Source organism: Myotis daubentonii, chromosome 18, assembly GCF_963259705.1.
Source record: "Myotis daubentonii chromosome 18, mMyoDau2.1, whole genome shotgun sequence".
Classification (NCBI taxonomy): Eukaryota; Metazoa; Chordata; class Mammalia; order Chiroptera; family Vespertilionidae; genus Myotis; species Myotis daubentonii.
The window spans coordinates 39159666-39182933 of NC_081857.1; the positions used below are offsets into that span (position 1 = coordinate 39159666).

At 46.6% G+C, this 23268-nt stretch overlaps 2 protein-coding genes across 9 annotated transcripts in view; both read right to left on the bottom strand.

The window, feature by feature from the left end:
- Positions 1–7299, bottom strand: part of STXBP3 (syntaxin binding protein 3) — a 30403-nt gene extending 23104 nt beyond the window's left edge. The window contains exons 1-5 of one of the 3 annotated variants that reach the window (XM_059674669.1): positions 7145–7280; positions 5287–5651; positions 3467–3516; positions 2559–2640; positions 488–564 (exon numbers count right to left, since the gene is read on the bottom strand). In XM_059674669.1, coding sequence (XP_059530652.1) covers positions 488–564; positions 2559–2637 — 156 coding nt within the window. In that variant the 5' untranslated portion in view covers positions 2638–2640; positions 3467–3516; positions 5287–5651; positions 7145–7280. Of the gene's footprint in view, positions 1–487; positions 565–2558; positions 2641–3466; positions 3517–5286; positions 5652–7144 lie in introns of all 3 variants that reach the window. The other 2 variants (XM_059674668.1, XM_059674670.1) reach the window with 2 other exon arrangements.
- Positions 7300–8433: 1134 nt separating this feature from the next.
- The window catches only part of FNDC7 (fibronectin type III domain containing 7), a 30441-nt gene continuing 15606 nt past the window's right edge, over positions 8434–23268 (bottom strand). The window contains exons 6-13 of one of the 6 annotated variants that reach the window (XM_059674663.1): positions 20659–20913; positions 18944–19201; positions 17931–18185; positions 16279–16533; positions 14585–14845; positions 12439–12468; positions 9950–10017; positions 8434–9862 (exon numbers count right to left, since the gene is read on the bottom strand). In XM_059674663.1, the coding sequence (XP_059530646.1) occupies positions 9986–10017; positions 12439–12468; positions 14585–14845; positions 16279–16533; positions 17931–18185; positions 18944–19201; positions 20659–20913 (1346 nt within the window). In that variant the 3' untranslated portion in view covers positions 8434–9862; positions 9950–9985. Of the gene's footprint in view, positions 10018–11234; positions 12469–14584; positions 14846–15163; positions 15501–16278; positions 16534–17930; positions 18186–18943; positions 19202–20658; positions 20914–23268 lie in introns of those variants that run through there. The other 5 variants (XM_059674665.1, XM_059674662.1, XM_059674667.1 and 2 more) reach the window with 5 other exon arrangements.

A 23268-nucleotide genomic window follows, 5' to 3' on the forward strand; every position in this document is an offset into this window, starting at 1 on the left:
TCCTCTCCCTAGCAGCTTCACCCACTTAGATGGGTGGTTGCTGAATTACAAACCAAAGAAATTCCTTTAACATAAAAAAAAATTACACACACACACATATACATACATCATGTATGTAGAGAAGTAACTAAGATAAATTGATTAATCCAAGACTATTTCATTTAAGTACATTTCCATCCTCTTAACAATTATGGCTGAATAGGAACTGTAAAAGTAACAAATAATTCAAAGAAACTCTAATAATTTATACAATTAAATTCTGCTTTCATATTTCATGGGGGAGATAGGAATTTTTTCACTTACATATTCTTAGTGAGAAGAGTGCAAATAAAACAATCTTCTAACAAATACTTTCCCCTAAGCAAACCAGTTTGTGTCACTATTTTTCTAATAAAGGGTATTTTATTACCTTGATTTTTCTATGAGAAAATCATGTCAACAGTGAAAATATTAAAGAACATACTTTTTAAAGATTCAAAATACTCACCTTTGATGTTGGAGAGATAAAATAAAGAGCTTTCATCTGTCTGACAGGTTCCCGAATCTTATAAATATTCTCCACAACTAACAAAAAAGAAAGTCATTTTTTATAACCAAATATTTATACATTCAAAACATTTTAAAAATAAACTTTATTGTACTTCTTACTTATAATAATAGAGAAACAGATTTGCATATCTTGGGTTTAACCTTTTCTTTGTCTTCATTTGATAAAGTATAGAAGTCTTAAAATGTGTTTTCCCTAAAATTAAACTCTGGGCTAAGTGCTCATCATGAGAATAAAAAGATAAAGCAGCTATTTCATAGTTAGGTCTACCAGCATAAGCAATCAACAGGCCATGAAGAAACCAAGAAAATGCATTAAAAATTAAAATATGTGTTTATTTTTTAAAATACTCTACTATAATAATAGTGAGTATGATACCGATACCAGGCTAAGCACTTTACATGAATTATCTGTTAAACGTCATGATAACCGTATAAGTATTTTACTAATGAAGAAACTGAGGTAACTTTTCCACGTGACACAGACAGAAAGGCGAACAGACAGAATTCCCACGCAGACCTGTCCAACTCCAGAGCCCCAGTTTTTAACTATAGTTCTATATATCCTTTAAATAATTCCCAAATTAACTCTTATTCTTTTAAAACCATACATTAGTATTATAAAGTATAAAAACAAAAACAAAAAAACACAGTAAACCTAGGGAACTCTGGAGGACAGTCCAGAGGAATGTGCTCCATGGTATACAGTCCTACAAAATGCTCTTCAACAAAAGCTTTCTGTGGCCAAATAAGTTTAGAAAACTGAATACTGTACCTGTACCCGGCGGCATATAAAAAACTCCAAAAAGTCCTAAAGAAACTTGTTTAGCTTTGTTTAATGCTATTTCCCAAACTTACTTGGCCACAGAATCCTTTCATTGAAAAATATCTATAACAATAAAAGCTAATATGCAAATCAACCAAACAGCGGAATGACCACCCAGACGACCACGCTATGACACGCACTGCTGCCAGGCCAGCCAAGGCTGGTGCGATGCCATTGGTGGGGGGAGGGAGGGCTGCCATCGCCCCACGATCACCCCGCAGAGGGAGGCCCAGGCCACTGGCCTGCCGGGTGATCAATCGAGGGGGAAGCCGGGGTGCCAGCCAGTAGCCGGAGGGAAGCCAGTGCAAGCAGCCAGGGGAAGGAAGGCCTACCCTTGTATAAATTTTGTGCATCAGGCCTCTGCTATCGATGCTGAACAAACAGTAAGAAACAGTAATAATCTACAAAAATTCAGTAAAACCTCCTTATAGTGCAAAATGGTTCTGTAGTTTCATAGTACTTTCACACTTATTACCAAATGGTTCTCACTCTAGTTGCACATCAGAATATCCTCTGGGAACTTAAAAAACTTAAGTGGCTTATCCATGTTATACTTATCCACAATAGAGAAATCAAGGCTTTCATCTTCTGATTTCTAGTTTAGAGCTTTTTCCACTGAAGGTAGTAAAGATTGCAAACTGAATATGTAACCAACAATAAAAGATTATTTTATATATAAATATCAAAAAGTAAATATTATTGCCCTGGCCAGTGTGGCTCAGTTGGTTGGATCGTTGCTTCATACACCAAAAGGTGACCGGTTCGATCCCAAGTTGGAACACCTGCGGGATGCAACCGATCAATGTTTCTCTCCCACACTGATAATTGCTTGTTTGTTTCCCCTTTTCTCTCTCTCTGTTCCTCTCTCTAAAATCAATAAATATATCCTGGGATGAGGATTTAAAAGAAAATTTTGAGAACTCACTCAACAGGGCAACTGACTTTGTCTTGGCTAGAAGCACTTAAATATATGTCTCAGCTGAGAGGAAAAAAAAGACCTGACTTACAGAGGTTATTCTAAAGACTCACAGAGAAAAGAATGTCCAGTGTAATTATTAAGGCTACAGTTATTAAAAACAAAACCATAACCCCTTAGAAACACAATTACTAACTAAAATTTATCAATACTTCAAACTTTCCCAATCACAATAAAAATGTTTTCATGATGAGTATTGGTAACACTTACCAGTTATACCCTCTGCTAGAAGATCTGTCATTTTGCAACACGATGCCAAAAGCTTAGTGGTAAATTCATCTAAAAGCATTATCTTAAATTGAATATAAATGAAAACATAGTATAAGCATTTTATTGCTAAAAATTCACACAAAATAATGTAATCCGTTAAACATATTCAAACTTATAATCCTTTTACAACATAAAATTAAAATGAGGACAGTAGGCAAAATGATCTCAACTCATCTTTTTACAAGCATGACCTAGAGCAGTGATGGCGAACCTATGACACGCGTGTCAGAGGTGACACGTGAACTCATTTTTTTGGTTGATTTTTCTTTGTTAAATGGCATTTAAATATATAAAATAAATATAAAAAATATAAGTCTTTGTTTTACTACGGTTGCAAATAGTATCAAAAAATTTCTATATGTGAAAAGGCACCAGAGTTAAGTTAGGGTTTTTCAAAATGCTGACACGCCGAGCTCAAAAGGTTCCCCATCACTGACCTAGAGACTGTTTCTTTATATATAGATGTAGTATTATATACAAGTGAGCAAATGGAAATTTTCCACTCTGAAGCAGAGAACGTTCAATTTAAATGTATGTTATGTTTAACAAGTTTTCCTAAAATTATAAAATGCCACTTGAAGAATAATTGTTCCAGGCACTGTTCTAAGCATTTTACATGGATTAATTCATTTTAATATTAACAACTACTCTATGAGGTACTACCATCCCCATTCTATAGACAAGGAAACAGGGGCATGGAGAGATCAAGTAATTTGCCCAAGAAGCCACAGCTATTAAGTGAAACTAAGATTTGAACCAAGTGGTTCCAGACTCTATAGCTGATGGAAGTTTAGTAAGGACAATATATTGAAGGTCGATATAAGGGCAATAAAATATGCAAATTCTACCTTCCATTCGTCTTCTTTCTTGCAGTCATCAAACACTGTTGCTTTTATTTCTGAGGGGAAAAAAATGTAGGAATCTTAACCAACAGTTAAAAATATAATAATAAGATAACTATTCAAAAAGTCCAAGATGGCTGGGAAAATATCCAGCATGAAATTCTGCTAAGCTACATAGAAAGCATATACACTTGTTAAACTCTATGTAAAAATGCAGTTATCTTTAACACCTAACCTATATGGTAACATTGAAACTACATTTTTAAACTTTTGAGAATAAGAGAATAATAAAAAAGGCTAATACATTTAAGTACATAAACATCTGGAAAATATTTCTGAAAGTGTTATCTAATTTGTTTTTCCCTATTTACTTAAATCCCCAAACAAAATGAAAACAAAAAAAAAAAACCCATAGGAAAATCCCTAACTAGCCCATTGCTACATTACATCTGACAATCAAAACTGGGTCGGTGGCCCTAGCCAGTTCCATTCCAGTCCAAGGGCACATATCTGGTTGCAGGTCAGGGCACATGCAGGAGGCAACCAATCTGTATATCTCTCTCTCACATTGATGTTTCTCTCTTTGTCTCTCCCCCAACTTCTACTCCCTCTGAAAATCAAATGGAAAAATCTCCTCAGGTCAGGATTAACAAAAAAATTAATAAATTAAAAAAAGGAGAATTTAAAAAAAAACTGGCTAAGTTTTTTCTTCCTATTTACTATTGATTACAATTTTCAAGAACATGTATTACATTATGATACAAATATTCAGTCTTGATTTATAATAATCTATAATAATAAAATCGTAATATGCTAATTAGACCAGACAAAGCCAGGGCTGCAGACGCAGGATCAAGGCTACGAGGGAGGGATCCACGGCAGCCACGGCTGCGAAGACCTACTCTTGCACGAATTTCAAGCATCGGGCCTCTAGTTATTAATATGTTCCTTGCAATGGTTTTCAAAACTAATATAGGGTGTGAAAACTACTATAATAGCTGTATCAGGTTTGTTTGTTTTTTAAATAGCTTTAATCTGCATACCATATACAGTTGACTTTTTAACAACTCAGGGAGTTAGGGAGTCAAAAACCCTGTATAGCCCTGACCGGTTTGGCTCAGTGGATAGAGCGTCTGCCTGCAGACCAAAAGGTCCCAGGTTCAATTCCGGTCAAGGGCATGTACCTTGGTTGCGGGCACATCTCCAGTGGGAACTGTGCAAGAGGCAGCTGATCAATGTTTCTCTCTCATCGATGTTTCTAACTCTATCCCTCTCCCTTCCTCTCTGTAAAAAATCAATAAAATATATTTTTAAAAAATCCCTGTATAGCCCTGGCTGGTGTTGCTCAGTGGGTTGGAGCACCCACCCCTGCCGAGAACAGTTTCTGCGTATGGGGTCCTCTGGCCGTCTGAGAGCCAGAGGACCCCGAAATCAGGTTCAATCCCAGTTGGGGCACCTATGGAAATAATCGATTGATGTTTCTCTTTCACACTGATGTTTCTCTCTCTCTCTCACCCGCTCCCCCGCCCTTTTTATTACCTAATGATATTCCATTGTGTGAACATATCACATGTTATTTTTCTATGGACATTTGGGTTTTGACTTTTGACTATTTTGTATAGTGCAGCTATGATAACAGCTGTGAATCAGAGATTAAAATTTATTAAGTTTTAATATAAGAGTGCCTGGCACAGAGTAATTGTTCAAAACCTTGTTCCCTTCTCCCAGTTTGTGGGTAAACTAAAGGCTATTTAGCTTTCTATACCTAACTGTACTATCTTCAAACTAGCAAAACCTTTTCCCCGTCAAATGTATGATTCTCCTACCTCTAAGGAGATTCTTTCATCATTTCTTCAGACCCTGTCACCTTTTACTAAGAGACCTCACAGGCATCCCCTTCTCTCTCTCTCTCTCTCTCTCTCTCTCTCTCTCTCTCTCTCTCTCTCTCTCTCCCCTCCCTAAATGTTGAATGAACATCATCTTGAATTTCCGGTTATGTTTCTATTTACACCAAGACTCTAAGAACTGCCCTGGCCAGTCTGGATCACTTGGTTGAGTGTCCTCCCGTGCACTGAAAGGTCGCCGGTTCAAACGTCAGGTGAGGGCACATGCCCAGGTTGCAGGTTCAATCCTGGGTCGGGTACAGGAAGCAACAGGTGGATGTTTCTCTCTCACATCAATGTTTCTCTATCTAAAATCAATAAAAACACATTTTTAAAAAAAGATCCTAACGGCCCTACCCAGTTTGGCTCAGTGGATAGAACATCAGCCTTTGGACTGAAGGGTCCCGGGTTCAATTTCCAGTCAGGGCGCCTGCCTGGGTTGCAGACTGGATCCCCAGTGGTGGGGGCGTGCAGGAGGCAGCGATCACTGATTGTCTCTCATCATTGATGTTTCTATCTCTCTCTGCCTCTCCCTTCCTTTGTGAAATCAATAAAAATATATATTTTTTAAAATCCCAAAGGATTTTTAAACTATTATCCCTCTTTCCTCCCATCAGTCTCCTGTCTTCTTTCTCTTACACTCCATCGGACACCCCGGGGCCACCTCATGCTAACAGCACTAGATGGGACCTCTGTTACCTTTACACGCTCCCTCTCTTGCCCACTTCCCACGCTATCAAGGCTGAAATGAGTACCATTAACTTTTTTTTTTCCTTTTTAAAAAATGCTGATGCTAAGGGCCATTCTATAGCTTGGAAGTTACTTATGCAACACAACTCATCACCCTGTGTCATATAAATATATATATATATGACTGCCCTTGCAATCTTAAGACATTACCACATCTTCAAGGCCAGCCTCGTACATCTTGAAAAAAACACACAAAATGCAACCTGACAATGATCCAATTTCTCAAAAGATGTTTTGGTAACTTTTTTTTCTTCTCCTTTCTCGTTATACGCTTGTTTTTACTACCTGGGACGTGAAGCACAAGGCCGGGCACTGGTGTGGCACACAGGGAGCTCGCGGAGGCCCAGGACTAGAACCCAGTCCCCCGTGCTCCGCGCTCCTCCTTCCCAGGCGGCCCCGGCTCGGCACCCGGCCACGCCGAGCACGGGGGTCTTCCCGCCTGCGGTCCCCGCCCCCCAGCCCAGTGGGGAGGCTGCGGTGACAGTCCTCGGGAGGGCACCTTCCGGGGCCGGGGAGTGGTCCAGTCCCGGAGCCGGGGAGCCCGTCCTCCCCATGGCCCCGCCTCTGCGGACCCAGTGGGCGCCTCCGGGGCCGAGGGACGGGCTGTGCTTGGGCGGTGCGTGTGTTTGTGTCTAAAGGACCCTGAAAACTACGGCGGCGAACCCCTCCCCGTAGGGACACCGTGACGCAGGCGAGGGCGGGGCGGGAGACGGGGCTCGGACTGCCCCGGCGGGGACAGCACCGCCTGGAGCGGCCGCCGGGAGGTGGGGGCGCGCGGGGAGGACACGCCGGGCCGGGGCGCTCCCCCCGCGCGGGGCTGCGGGCGGCGCCGGCAGGGACGAGGGGGCGCCCGACGCGAGCAGGAAGGCCGCCTCCCGCTCCCGCCCTCCCGGCGCTGCCAAGCAGCAGAGCCGGGCAGGGAAGGAGGAAGAGGTCCTGACAGGGACGCGCGTTTCGAAGCAACAAGTGCCCGCGGCCGCTCCCCCAGAGGAAGCCGGTCCGGGGCGGGAGGCCAGGCCGCCTCTCTCGGCCCCGGCCCCTGCGCACTCACTCTGCCACACGACGCTCTTCAGCCCCCGTTCCGTCTCCGGCGGCGCCATCTTCCCGTCGCTGCGGAGGAGCGGCCGCCGCCTCCCGCCGGCTCGCCACCTACTTCAGCGGGGATTTGGGGCGCTCCGGTGGCCACGCCCCCGCCGGCCGCGCCCGCCGGTGACGTCACGTCGTCCGCACGGAAGCCCCGCCCACCCCTGGACGGAGGCTGCGCAGTGCGGGTGGAAGCTCCGCGGGCAGTCGCGCGCCCCCTAGCGGGAGGCTGGGTCACGTCAACCTCGCGTGACGTCAGAAGCAAAACAAAAGGTGCCGACAGATTGTCAGCTGACGGCACCTAAGAGATTTTCGAATTCGTGGGTGCTAGACAAGAAGAAGGGGGGATTCTTCGCTTTCCAAAAGAATTCTTCCCTTCGCGAAACGACTCGTAATAGACTTCACTCAGTAGCCACTTCAACAACCGAACGGAAAATGTACCCACCTCCAAAAGTTGATTTTATGCCATTTTCAAGGACAGAATAATGGTGTAGAACTATGAGGTGTACCTCCAGTGTGCCCGGAACTAAACCCACTCCTGAAGAATTTACAGTCAAATTACAGAGCTCAATTCCTGGAATGCTGAAAGTAGTCAAAAGTTGGTTTCAAAAGCAAATGCTTTAATGATGATGCTATACATAAATGAACCAATTAAACAATGATTATTTGCTAAACATAAATTCATGTGCCAAATTGTATGGGAGAGGCTATCAATGCTTTAGGATCCCAAAGAAAGGAATTACTGTTGAAAGCTGATTCCCAGAGGAGATCATCTGAGCTCAGACTTAGAAAGTTTAGGGCCTAGGTCTGTTTAGGCAGAGGTCTGTTTCCTGAGAGGGTTCTTTTGAGACTTGAAATTCAAAGCAATCGATCATGAATTAGATCAGTTTGCTTGCTGAGCGGCCCAACTCACCATCGCACACACTGGCAGAAAGTAGGCTTCCCTACAGAGATTTGCAAAGAACCAGTTGCCTTCATTCAGGTTGGTCACATAGGGAAGTGGGAATTGTTACTACTGCTAATAATGATAGTTAATGTTTACTGAGGGCTTACTATATGCCAGGCACCCGTGGTAAGTAGATTAGCTCATTGACCTTCAAAGCATCCCTTACCAAGGAAACTGAGGCTTACTGAAGTTAAGTCACTTAGTGGGCGTGCACAGCCAGTGCTGGAGTGGGAAAAGACCAGGCTCAGAGTTAAACAGAAAGCTACAAATAGAGCAGTCTGTAAGATAACCTGCAGCTTTTGCTCTTCAGGAGAGAAAAGGGAAATGAAATATAGAATCAGCCATAATATGGGTTCAAGCCCAGCATATGGCATCGTTAAAAACAACACAAACTGCCCAAAGTGGAGTCACTTTATGCTAAGCCTCAGTTATTTTGAACACTTCTCAGCCTCCCACCACTGAAATTTGCTTCAAGGAAGAGCTGGCGAGGGCAAGCCTTTTAAGATCCCCAAACCTGGCCACATGTCAGAATCACTTGGTAAGTTTGTTACGAATACAGATTCTCAGGCCTAGTCCCAGATCTATTGAGTTAGAGTCACCAGGGGTGGCACCCGGGAATGTGTTAACTAATGAGTTCCCCAAGTGATGTGGACGCACCTGTCCCAGTCCCGTTCATTCACTGGAACAAGCGTGAACTAAGCCCAGCCCTCTTCTCTGTGTGGCCACTTTAGTTGTGTGTGTGTTACTATAGTACTATTTTATATGACGGCTACTAGCATTCAATGAACACACATTATTCCAGGTACAACAGCTTTATATTACATATAATCATTGCCTTTCCTCTCCAGAGATGGAAAAAACGGTTACAGTATGAGAGGGGGATATAGCCAACAAGATTGATGGTCCTTCCCCCAAAAGGTACACGTATGTCAGCCTGCCACAGTTTGAGGCCCTGCCCCAGCTGTCTCTCCATCCGAAGTGTTTGCACACTCACACGCATGGCTGCGATCCTTCCAGCAACTGGCCAACAACTCCGCTCTCCCAGGCGCTCCAGCAGAGGTCCCACAGCCCGACGCTGTGGCTTGGCCCGCCCTGCAAGCCACTCGAAGTCCCGAAGTCTGGGTGGTTTGCTTGGGGATGAGCGGAGTCTCTGTATGTGGCCTGATGTTGCCTTCTCTGGCAGTGAACCTTTCCAGCCCTTGAATGGTTAAAGGGCTACATGGCCAGGGCTGGTGTTGATGAAACAGATGGGCTGCGGCCATGGCGTGTCTGGATGTGAAATCTCAGAAAGAATCTCCTAAGCAGACCTTTCATGTGTCCAGGGCTTGCCCAGGGCACAGCTCACGCTGGCAGCCTTCTAGAGGACTTGCTGGGTTTATATCTCTCCCTGGTCCTCTCCGCAGCACATCTTTTCTTTTCTTTTCTTTTTTTAATATATTGATTTCAAAGAGGAAGGGAGAGAGAGAGAAACATCAATGATAAGAATCATTGATCAGCCACCTCTGTATGCCCCCTACTGGGGATCGAGCCTGCAGCCCCAGCATGTCCCCTGACAGGGAATGGAACCGTGACCTCCTGGTTCGTAGGTTGACGCTCAACCACTGAGCCACGCCGGCCGGGATCCTGACCTCGCCTTCCGGAGTCAGAGTTGTTCTTCTAAAGAGCTAGTCCTGTGCTAGATGCATTGTGTAGGCTAATGGAGCTTGTCCATCTCTAGTCACACTAACGTTTGAGACAACCCTGCAAAACATAAGAGGGGAGAACTTTGAAAGACAAAGACAAAACACTTTGCCTTTGAATCACACCTTGTCGATTCCAATTACTCACTAGGTCAAGGCTCCGCTGTCAGTGCGCCTCGCTGGGTCACTCTGCATTTCTCTTCCCTCTGTAAATCACTGAGAGCGACAAGGGCAGGGAGAAGCCACACGGTGCATGACATAGGCAGACATTTGCTTACATTAAAAAGCCCTCAGACGTCTCTGAGAGTTAGATTAATGTTTTGATCTGGAATGCTATTTCACAGGGAGGAGGAACCGGCAATTAAGAGTCTGAACTGTTCAAAGGGAAAAGAAGAATCCTAGCAGAGTGTAACTAACCAGGGGGTCTGGGTCCTGCTTCCTGAAATGCACGCTCCCAGAGAAGAGCTTCTCTGAGCTCAGACTGCAAATCCAGAGGGAAGAACCTTCCTCTCCACTCCAGGCCACCTGCTCTGTGCTCAGGGGGCTCCACAGTTTCAATGGCTCAGGGAGAACGTTGTGTAGAGAACACGTAAGCCAATTGCCCAGGGAATTGTGAAGAGGAAACACCCCAACCCCCCCACCCCCCAGAGTTCCCTAGAACGTGTAGGACACACTGAAACAGCAGGGCGCTGAAGACGACAGAGGCACAGAGTGATGGCAGGCACGGCGCCGCAGTCTACCTCGGGTTAAAGCCTGTCTCCTCGATGGATGGTCTGCCTCTCCCTCCAACCCACATCACATTTCCAGCATCAGAGCAGCCTCCTTGAATTAGACCTTGGTTCTCAAACTTGAGCGCGCCTTTGAGTCACTCGGCAGGCTCCTTAACTGGGCCCCACTCTCAGAAATTCCGGTTCAGTAGGTCTACGGTGGAACCTGGAAACTGCACCTCTAAGAAGGTCCCAGATGCTGCTCATGCTGTTGGCCCTGGGACCACAGTTGGAGAACCGACAAAAGTATCATGCGGACCACAGTTAAAATGCAAATACCTTAGAAGTCGCACATTAAATGACACATAACAGAGTGTGACAGGAGCTTAAGCTGACCCTGAGTTAATCGTAACTACCATTTATTCAGTACTTGCTATGGGTCTTAGGTCCAACTATTTACATCTCATTTCATCCTCACAACATCTTATACGGTGATGATTTATTCCAGTTTTCAGATGAGGAAACCTAGGCTGAGAGAGCACTGAAGCAACTTGCCTAAGGGCAAGTGATAGAGGCAGGATTTGAACCCAGCTCTGTCTTTTTAAAAAGATCTATTTATGGGGGGTAGGGGAGGCCAGAGGATTGTCAAGGGCGGGGGGGGGGGGGAAGGGACACATATGTAATACCCTTTGTAAGACTGTAAGCAATAAAATAAAATTTAAAAAAAAAAAGATCTATTTATGCTGTTGAGCCCTGGCCTGGTGGCTCAGTTGATTGGAGCATCATCCCATACACCAAAAGGCTGCAGTTTCGATTCCAGGTCAGGACACAGACCTAGTTTGCGAGTTCCATTACCGGTCAGGGGCATGTATGGGAGGCAACCAATCGATGTTTCTCTCTCACATCCATGTGTGTGTGTGTGTGTGTATGCCTGTCTCTCGCTTTCTCTCTGTCTCTCTCTCCCCTCTTCCCTCCCTTCCACTTTCTTTAAAAAAACAATGGAAAAATCCTCAAGTGAGGATTAACAACAACAACAACAAAACAAAGTGTAATAATGGAAATAGTTTCCAAGAATGCAGACCTAGGCCCCTATACATTTCCCTGAAGACTAGGTCATCCGTACCTTGGGAGTTCTTTAAAAGTCGTTTTTTAATAATTTACAAGTTTTTCACAGTTGGCTTTTAATAAGTTAGGCCTGTTTCCTTGCAGCCACTGGAAACAGGAACCCTTTAAACATTCATCGGGATTGGGCTTGTTTCAGACCCACGGGTGTCCTGCTGAGCTCAGAGGAGCACTGGGCTGGGAGTGGAAGCAGAGAACAGGTGATGGGGAGAGACTCAGCCCTGATCCCTGCCCGTGGACAGGTGTTGGATGGGAAGCTGGCCCAGACCGGGGGCAGGCAGGTGGGGCTTGCTGGTGGGAAGGCCTCATTGCCACTCACATGCTCTGAAGTCAGCCATGTCTGACTGGGCATGTGTGTACATGCACGCAAGTCCTGTCTGCAGTCTGGGGTTTATATTACTCCTTGGGGACAGGGGTCCCAAGGCCTCAAACCAAGCCGCCCCTAAAAGAGCATGGCAAGCATTTCTCCTGAAGCAGCACATGCCACTGACTGGGTTGGCACACACGTCTCGGTGTGGTCATCTCCGTGGCTTGGCCCAATGGTGGCCTCCATGGGGCGCCCAGAATAGCCTCGAGGGGGTCAGCCCAGAGCACATCCAAGGAGGCAGTGCGCGTTATCTTACCCCAGTCTCCCTCTCAGCACCCCTTTCCCTCCCCGGGCATATCCATCCACGCAAACCGGAAGCAGGCACCCTAGCATTTGTCTCCCTGATGAATTGAAGAGTCAGCTTTGATCCCGACTTCATTGTCGCCCTAAAATGCAACAAGAAAGTCCCCTTCCATGTCATCCACGAGAAAAATGACTTACCCATTCCAAGTGTACTTCCAGAGCAGGTGACTGCAATAAATAAAAACACGGCATTTCAAATATACTTTTTGATATGTCTAAGGTGATACAACTTAAGAAAGAATAAAGGGAAAGTAAACCAAAGAATGAATGAGAGCCCAGTGGGCGTGGCTCAGTGGTTGAACATCAACCTGTGAACCAGGAGGTCACGGTTCAATTCCCAGTCTAGGCACATGCCTGGGTTGTGGGCTAGATCCCCAGCGGGAGGGGGGCTGTGCAAGAGGCAGCTCATCAATGATTCTTATCATTGATGTTTCTATCTCTCTCTCCCTCTCCCTTCCTCTCTGAAATCAATAAAAATACATATTTTTAAAAAAGAACAAATGAGAACGAATTTGGGTGACGGGAGGAGATAACTACTAGCAACCTGACCTTGGGCAAGTCACTTCACTACTCTGTGCCTCAGTTTACCTATAATTGGGTAAGAAGAATGCCAACTTCATAGGGTTATTATAAAAATCAATTACTACATCTAATCCCTTATAGTAGTTGCAACACATAGTCAATAACTATTAGTCATTATTATCATTTATAATATTGTCCTAATTATCAGAGTAACGCATCATCATTACTGAAGAAGGAAAAAACAACACAGAAAACTCTAAAAACACCACCAAACAATGTCCCCCACCCATGGTTTTTACCGGTAAGAGCATTCAGTGAGATATTGAATGTGAAAACACTCGATACATTTTAAAACACTTGGTAGAGCCCTAGCCAGTTTGGTTCAGTGGAGAGAGCATCAGCCAGAGGACTGAAGGTCCCGGTTTCAGTTCTGGTCAAGGGCACGTAGCTCAGTTGCAGGCTCGGTCCCAGCCCCAGCCGGGGCATGTCTAGGAGGCAGCCATCGATGTGTCTTCTCACATCCCTGGTTCTCTCTGTCTCTCCCTTACCCTTCCACTCTCTCAAAAATTAATGGAAAAATATCCTCCGGTGAGGATTAACAAAAAAATAAAACGCTTGACAGACTGTAAAACACTATGCAGAGCTCATGAAATCCTGTTATGAGCTGGAAGCTCTATTTCCTCAGAGCGCATCCCCACCCCAGCAAACTAATCCTGTCACTTCCCGGAGGGACGTGCTTTGGGCCAGCACGTCCTGTGGACAAGGTAATGAAAAAATAGGGAATCGGAGCATGACAGCCAAGGACAGGGGGATACCCCCGCAGAGGGGCTGGCCGGGCTCCATCCCCAGAGCCCTCCTGAACCTTCTTGTCTCTCCACGGAATTGGACCTTTCAGATTCCGCTTCTCAGCGAAGATCTCTGAGCTAATATTGACTCCTCTTCCTGTGTTCGAAGGCTGCCTCATCTCTTTTCTTTTATTTAGAAGTTTATGAAAGATATATGAGTGCGCCTGGGCACGGTAGCGGGAGGGAGGGGCTGGAACACAGGGCAGGGAGCTGTGAGATGGCACTTGCTGACTGTTCTGATTGTGATCACATCCTGCCAAGCCCAGCTTAGGATTTATGAATTTGTTTTGTTTTTTTTCCGGATCCCCCAACTCTTCCTCAGTCACCAGACTGAATCTGTACAAGTAAAAGTTAAAGTGTCTTCATGTCCAACGTTCCAGGGTGTCTATTGTGCCCTCTTAAGACTGTGTTAAAAAATCTGAAAGCAGAAACTCATTTAAAAATCGCCTCTACTATTTAAGCAGCGAACATCCGGTCCTTTTCCTGAAGGAGAGAGGAGGAGGGGAGATGGAGCGTCTCCAGATCAAATAATAATGAGACATCACAATTCCCAAGAAGCTGGGGGTCCCCAGGTGCCAGAATCTGCCTGCAGGACGTGGAAATGTCACACCCTCTTTTTAATTATGTTTTTAAATGTATTTTACAGAGGGAGGAAGGAAGAGAGAGAAACATCAATCAGCTGCCTCCTGCATGCCCCACACTGGGGATCGAGCCCACAACCCGGGTAGGTCTCCTGACCCGGGGAATCGAACCGTGACCTCCTGGTTCGTGGGTCGATGCTCAACCAACTGAGCCACACCGGCCAGGGCCTCGTCCCCTCTGACCTTCTTTCCCACAGGTAAGTGTGAGCGGCCCTGAGTCTCCATTCACAGATTGTGTGGCGGGTTCGTTTTAAGTAGCCTCATCACTTGCTCTACCTGAGTATATTTTTTTTGGACAGAAGGTGAGCTTCAGTCCTGTCTCAGCCACGGGGGAGACCATCACGGTGTACACGTCCCCGCAGGGTATCTCCGTGACGTCGCAGAAACTGAGGCCGGCGCTTGGGGAGCAGGTGAAAATGCCTTTGGACCCATGGAGGTCGGCGCTGTAGGTGGCGGAGCCCCTGGCGGCTCGCCAGTCCACCCGGATGCCGTGAGGGCCCAGCCTGTACAGCTTCACACCCAGCGGGCAGCAGGCACCTGAAGGACAACAAAGAACACACACAGATCGCTTACTCCCCCGTCGCACACACATGGCCTTCACTGCTCTGGGGAAACAACACCAGTAACTTATGCTAAGGGGTATGTGCTGAGAGCAAGGTTTGAAGAGGTACTCAGTTCTTCCCACGGTGGGCCACGTGGTTAGAAACCCATGTGTGAAAACAAGTTAAGTAAATGCACTAAGCTGTAAAAAAGAAAAGGGGAGAAATCCATGGGCGTGTATTTTTTTTCTTTTCTTTTTTCCATCACCAGGGGCGTGGATTTTTAAGAGGGAGCGATGGTGAGTCCAAAAGTCACCTCTGGCCGATTCGTGGTGTCAATGAGTCAAAAGTTATGAGGCAAAGGCACAGACCCCTCGTCAAGAGCCTTCCTACTGCCCCAGTTTCAGATGCTTTTCGTGGGGTTGGATTTAAATATCATTGGCTGCCGTCAGCTCTAACTGAAAAGACCTATTGTGCTGAACGCAGCGATGCCAGGGGAGCAGCCGCTCACACCACAGGCAGGTCACCAGCTCTGCGGGTCACACTTCACCCGGGCTAGCCAACGAGGCACTTTCTTTTCTCTTTTCCAAATGCCTTGAGCGGATCACACATCGGGTGTCAAGCAGGGCACCAAAGGGTGGATTCCTCGGTAACTGAAATAAAGATGTTGTTGTATAATAAGAAGAAAAATTCAGTTATAGATAATCAGGCTCATTGGATTTCTTCTTCTTTTTTAAAAAAATATTTTTATTGATTTCAGAGGATGGGAGAGGGAGAGAGAGATAGAAACATCAATGATGTGAGAGAATCATTGATCAGCTGCCTCCTGCACGCCCCCCACTGGGGATCGAGTCCGCAACCCAGGCATATGCCCTGACGGGGAATCAAACAGTGACTTCTTGGTTCATAGGCTGATGCTTAACCACTGAGCAACACTGGCTGGGCTGGATTTATTCTTTAAAAAATATTTTTGGGGGTAGGAGTGTGACGCTAAGCAAAGGGCCATATTCCCAGAAGTAGATATCAGGGTGAGAACTTAGGCAGCAAATCTAAGGAAAGTAACGGGCCAGAAGACGGTATAAACCACCTTATGTATTTGTAGCCCGTTACATATGCTTTCTTGTTCTGATTATTCCCATTCCTCTTCCCAATGTGGAAACAGAACCAGGGAAGATAAGGCAGCACAGCTTATACGAAGCCATGTCATTAGACTCCTAGCTGCAGACTTGTTCTCCAACCCCTGGGCTGGCAAAATTATATTTCAACTCTCCTGTCCCAGGCCCTGCGGCAGATACCATTAGCTGGTCATGGAGCTCTTTCCCAGGAGAAATGGCATCTTTCTATGTGAGAAGGAAGGCCTTACGCCTGGACTTAAGATGGATAGCCAAGGCCCTTATGGATGCAGTAGAGATGGGTTGAGGATCCACTTACTAGAGGCGTAGCGTTGGTAGGCGCAGTCTGCAGTCAGCCCGGTGGCGCTGATTGCTTTTAAGGCCACCGTGTAATTGACGCCACATGTGACGCATCCCAGGAGGCAGTGGTTTTGATGGGTGCGACACTGAGACTGTCCAGTGTGGGACGCCAGGACGGTCACGTAGGTGAGGGCCCCGGTCCCAACAGTCCAGCTCACGTTAACCACTGATTGGGTGACCTGAGTCACCGTCAGGCCGGCTGGACAGCAGGGCACTTACATGAGGAAAAAGAGAATAGAACGGTCATTATTTGTGAAAAATGACCAAGAATGGTGTTCGGCCTGTGTTTTGTTCAATAGCCTACATTCCTCAAACCTTCAATGTCATGAAAATTTCCTTTTGTCAAGCAAAATCTCATGTCCTCTGACGCATCATTTAACATCAACTGAATATATATAGTGGGTGCTTTCCCCAAGAACACGATGTATTAACTGGCTGTGGGTAAGACGAGGTGCCCCCCATTTTTTTTCTTTCAGAATAAGAAAACGCTTCGTTGTCCCCCAGCTTTAACAATTCCAGTTGCAAATTTCACAGCAGCAGCTGCCTACACCCCTCCTCCCAATATAACATTTCAGAGCATTTGTAATTAAATGTATTTTTCATTTATCCTGCATTTCATAGGCTATAACGGATATAAAAGCTTGAAATATTCCTAACAACCTAAGAATACCACAGCCAAGTCTCAATTTCTTAGGGACCCATTATATAGAATACAGAAATGTCTGGAATCGTCCCTGTGTACTTGGCATTGTCTCTATTCCACAGCTTTTTACGTTTCAACTTTTTATAATCCAAAGTGCCATCGGTCGTTGTATATAAGAGAAAATAATGTCCAAGGCTTTAAGTCACTTGCTAAATTTTGCTCACGCACAACACTAACAAGCAATAACAGCTTCCTCTCATCCAGCTCTTACTAGTACTGTGCAGCAGGTACCATGTGGAGAGCTTTGCAGAATTAATTAATATTCACAACCACTCAAGGAAGCCATTCCCCACCTTTACCATGTTAGGAAACGCAATCTCAGAAAGCATTCTTCAGACAGAGTCAAAGGGGCCGAGCCAAAGAGGTAAACAACCCAGCTCATTTGGCCACGTGTTAGTTGTTTTGGTAGACTGTGTCACGGGGGAATAGGACTTCAAATAAATGTTCTTGTAGTCACCGTATCCCCCTTTGATGTCAATGCATGAGTGTATTAGAGACTCTGATGCTTTTATAGAGCCTGTGTTCCAATGGTGAAAGCTTTATAAGGCTGGGGCTTTTTTAATTAATTAGAGAGAGAGAGAAAGGAAGAAAGACAGACAGAGAGAGAGAGAGAGAGAGAGAGAGAGAGAGAGACATGAGCTTGTTAACCCACTCATCTATGCATTCACTGATTGATTCCTGTCTGGGCCCTGACGGGGGATGATTGAACCCACAACCTTGGCATATTGGGACGACGCTTCAACCAACGGAGCTACCCAGCCAGGGCAAGACTGGGGCTCTTGGAAAGGCCTCTGAGTTTCATGTGTCTCTATCCCACATCGAGTAGATCAAGTGAAATAGTTCCTGTCTTCAAACAGTTCCTCAGGACCCTACCGGACGGCGGGTGCAGGCTGGTGGCGGCCACGTACCTGTCTCCAGGGGGACACTGTAGCTGGGCAGGCTCCGTCCCGCCTGCGTCTCGGCCACCGCGGTGACGGAGAACAGGGAGCCGCAGGGCAGGCCGCCCAGGGCACAGGCCTGGCCTGAGCTGCTGCACCGATACAGCCCCTCCTCTCCCCGCGCCGTCACGGTGCAGGTGGCGCCCTGGTTCCGGGATCTCCAGTGCACGTGGATCGCGGAGAAGGCGTCCTTCGAAATGCTTTGTATTTCGGGACTGCAAGGAGCTGAGACAGTTCAGGTTATTCACTGAAACACTGAGAGTCAAAAACATCCCTCCCCTGTGCCGTTTGCTCTAAAACTGACTTTCTCCCCCCACTGAGATCAGTGTCCCTTCCAGCCACCCCCCGCGTGCAGGCCACATTCATAGTCTTTGTGTGGAAACCCTGGCGCCATGGACAGATGGTTTGGGGTTCCTAGAGCATCCGACCAACTGGGAAATGCTACATTTTGGACTCCAAAAGCAAAAGTAATTGAGCTTGGCTGGTGTGGCTCAGTGGTTGAGCATTGACCCATGAGCCAGGAGGTCAGGGTTTGATTCCCAGTCATGCCCAGGTTGTGGGCTTGATCCCCAGCAGAGGGCGTGCAGGAGGCAGCTGATCGATGATGTTTCTCTCTCTCTCTCCCTCTCACTTCCTCTCTGTAATCGATAAAAGCCTAGTTTAAAAAAAGTAATTGAGACAAAAATGTGTGGTCTGAACCTTCATGGTGGGAATACAGGCAGGACCCCCAAAGGTAGGGGAAGTGAATGGCTGACAGGCAAAACCTTCCACCATCCCCAGGGTCTCCTCTTTCGTTTTCTTTTCCCCCAATTCCCCTCTTCCACCCTCTCTCAGCCTCCCCTGAGTAAGACGAGCCCCAGTGGTCCCACAGGAGCGGGGGCGGGAGTGGGAGTTTGCCTGCCTGTGGTTCTTGCTGCAGGCCCACCCTGGGGCACACAGCTGGGGCGGGTGGGGTCAGGGAGTGGAAGCTTAGCGGATCTTACCGGTGGTGATAAATCGGGATGCACAGGAGGTATTGCTGCCCCGGGCTTCGCTGAAGGAATACACTGTGATGTTGTACTTGGTGTCGCACTCCAGGGCAGAGAGGGTGCACGCGGGGGCCGTGTCATTGCACTCCACCACGTTGAACCCGTCGGCAGCCCTGGTTTCATAAAGTTCGGCACCCCGGACGGGCGACCAGACCATCTCCACTCGGTCGCTGGACACCAACACGGGGTTAATGTCGCTAGGACAACAGGGAGCTGGGAGCAGACACAGAGAGGGGGTGGAGGTCAGCACCGGAGCAGACCCTGACCTCCCCGTGCAGGACCCTGTCACTGCCCTCAATTATTGCAAGACCCTCCTAGACCTTCCAGCTCCGAACGGGGCCGAAGACCTGCTACATGGAGGATGAACCCTCTAAGCCTGACATTCAAGTTCATTAGGAGCTGTACCCAGTCTGCTGTTCAGCTGCATCTCCCTGGGCCCCCTGCCTCCCAGGCTCCTCAACGCCCCACCACACACGGGCTCGCATTTCCCTGTGCCTCCAAGACCGCCGACCCTCTGCTGGAATGCCATTCCCCTCCTCTGTCCGACAAACCAGACTCTGTCCAGCTGCTCCATCCTATCGGCCTCTCCAGGCTCTGAAACAGATAAAGCTGGGGGCGGAGGAGGCCAGGCGGCAGCACCCGATGGGCAGGTTTTACAAGAGACCCTACACTAACTCACGGACAAATTCTGACCCGTGTCTAACTCAGCTTGGAGTGTCTCTGGAATGCTCTTGCCCCTCCCGCCTGCCACCTGTCCTTAAAGATCCAGTTCAAGGTCACTCCCTCTGGAAGACACTCCACACTCTGGAGGCCTCTTTCTCCAAATTCCAAGGCAGCCATGACTTGATCCCCTCACCCTGGTAACATGTACTACAATCCAGCTAGCATTGCTTTCTACATAATGATATTGTAGTATTCTTATCTGCAAATATAGTTGAGTGGTTTTAAGTCACTCACTCCATTCATCCTTCAAAAACTGAGCATCTCCCATATCGAGCCAACCACACTATGACAAGCATTGAGGATAAAGAGATAAATAGAACATCATCCCTGCTCCATAGGAGATCCAAGCCTAGTGGAGGAGGTTAATTAGTGACAGTAATAACGATGCTAATAAAAATGCTTGCATTGTGCCTTGTCACATGCAAAGACCTTTTCATATTCATCTTCCCGTTATTTGTCCCATTTGGCAGTGGGGGATACAGAGGAACCAGCAAGGTAGACATCGTTGTCCCCAGTTTACAAATAAGTTGGTGCTCAACTTAGGGCCTGAACCCAGGCGTCCCTCTGCAAAGCCCTCCACGCCAGGTACCATCTTTGCATCTGTTTCCTGGTTTCGGGGGAAGGAAGGAATTCCTGAGACATTAGGGTTGCATCCCCTTGGACACCTAGCACAAGAGCTGAACACCTGGGCGGAGGGGTCCATTTTTCAGAGCGGGCTTGGACAACTATATTCTTTCCCCTCTTTTCACTCCAAACCCTTGCATTCTGGTTAAGCTTTGGTCCAGGGAGCCAAAACTTCCTAGCCTGGAAAGAATGTGAAAGGAGAGATCCACTTTGCCTTCTTGGCCCTAGAGTAGCCCCCAGGGGGGCTATGTAACCGGTGATCCGTTTTACTGCTCTGTGTAGTGGACCCGGATCCCCCTTTACCAGCCTCAGGTGCGACTTACCTGTGGTGTAATTGAACACATCGCCCAAAGGGCTCTGCCCTGCCTTGTTATAGGCAAAGACGCTGATGAAGTAGGTGAAGCCACATTCAGAGGGGAAGTCGCACCGGGGGAGGGAGGTGTTGCAGTGAACTTCCAAGCCATCATCACTCTTCACAAAGGCCACGTAGTAATCACCCAGGTCCACGTTGGACCAAGACACAGACAGGTGGCCAGGGGGGTCTTCTTGGATCGTCACTCTTCCAGGTGCACAAGCAACTAGGAAATGATGAACAATAAACAGTTGTGAGAGGTTTACTTTGTGTCTTTGCAATTGTCCCAGATACCGGATGCTGTGAACAAGGAAGACATCAAACAGCATGTGCAGGCCAACCAGACATTCTCACATGCCCTGAAATTTATCTCGCCCCGGACATGCTAGACTGTGTTAGAAACAGTCACGGATTGTTCAATTTTGTTTCTGCGTTAAGGCAATGCCAGGATCAGCACAGAATGAAGTCCTCTGAAGGAATGAATTCAACTGAAGTTCATTCTTTCAAGCTCTAAGCTTTCAAAATTTTGTTTTTTAAAAATACTTTTAATTGATTTCAGAGAGAGGATAGGAGAGGGAGAGAGAGAGAGAGAAACATCAATGATGAGAGAGAATCATTGATCAGCTGCCTGCTGCATGCCCTCTACTGGGGATTGAGCCCGAAACCCTGGGCATGTGCCCTGACCAGGAATCAAACCGTGACTTCTTGGTTTATGGGTCAATGCTCAACCACTGAGCGACATTGGCTGGCTGGGCTAAGCTTTTAAAACTTTAGTCATCTCTAATAGAAATCTTCCCAAAATATACTATACAATTATCAGCCTCAGGAAACACGTAGGACTTTCTAAATATAGTTCTCTTATTGGTAAGTCAAGGCCGTTCCATGATCATGTAGTGTTGCATACAAACTACGGTGGTGCCTCCTGGACTAATGAGTGTGGTGGGGCTGTGTCAATGGCACTTACCCTGGAGCATGTTAGAACCGACTGGGGAGCTTTTACAAACTACTCATATCCAGTTTCCATTCCCAGCAACTCGACTGCACTGGTCTTCAGTGGGGCCTGGGTTCTGGACTTTATAAAAGCTCTCCGGATGCTGTTACCGTGCAGCCAGGATGGAAAACACTGGCTGGTTCTCACGGGCATTAGATGACACTCAGAACTGCAGGGCTTTGTAAAGTCTATTTCTTTTTTTTCTTTTTTAGGACACAAAATTTTATTTAAATATTTTTGGGGGGGAGGGGACACCACACTTCTACTTAATTAAGAGAAACATTTTTATCAGGACAGAGGTCTCTATGATGATTATTATTTTCCACTCATGATGCCATGAATTCACAGGGAGGGGTTCCAGCAGCTCAGGCCCCTTTCCATTGGTTCCCACAGAGTTTCTCTGGCACAAGGAGCCTTTCCCTTTGGCTTCCTTCTTTTTCTGATCATTTCCCTGTACACCTTTCAGGAAGCTATCTCGGCTCTTCGTGTGTTTAATATGCTCAATACATACCTTTATTCTCTTGGCGAGAATCTTGCCCTTAACTTGTTTGTTTACAACAATGCCCCCTGCGTGCCGGCTGATACTGCAGACTCTGCCAATGGTTCCTGGTGGCATTTGTGGGCGTTCCTTTCTGAACAGTGCCCATCCCCTTGATACGTCTGCCAGTCACCTTTCCTGTAGGTTCGCATGTATGTGGCCAAAGGAACAACTCTGTGTTTTCTAAAAGGCCTAGAGGGCATACAGCGGGGCCTCTCCCTTTCCCTTGGCCTTAGTCATTTTGGGCAAAAGAAAGTGAAAGTGTATTTCCGGTCTCTCCCTCTCCCAGCTTCTGCTAATCATTTCCAATGTGCCATCCACATTGAATTGGAGTTGTTCAAAGAGAAGCCAAGTCACCAACTTATGATCCGCGACTTTAACATAGTTATGATTTTATTTAACATAATTTAATTATTATTTTATTTATGATCTGACGGGTGTGCTGGCTCTGTGGCGGCTCTCTTCCTCCCTGCTCAAAAACCTTTTTTTCTTTTAATTCTTTTATTGTTTAAAGTATTACATATAGTAGTACATATGTCTCCTTTTTCCCCTATTGACCTCTCCCTGGCAACTCCCCCCCGCCCCCCCCCCCCGCCAATGTCTGTGTCCATTGGTTATGCTTATATGCATGCATACAAGCCCTTTGGTTAATCTCTTACCCTCTCCCCCCTCCAAAAAAGCCCTTTTACATTTAGAATGACATAATTCTGAATTTGGGGTAAAGTGGACATTCTTGCAGTTAGTACATTTCCTTTGGCTTAGAGAAGTCAAATCAGGCAAACTGACGTGCCATCACTGAGCCCTTGGAAAAACTAACATCTCTGAGCTTCCATTTTCTTATCTAAAAAGGAGATAACAGAACCTGTCTCGTTGAGAATTAAATAAAATGATGCACTTAGAATGCCTGGGACATCGTAGGTCTTTACCAGACACGTAGCTATTTCTCAACAGAGGAGCAACCCTCCGCATCTGCATGCCTGACGCCTTTGATAAGAATGGAAATGGGAAGATAGCTAGACACCTATCCAGAACGACGGACGGCCCTTCTTTAT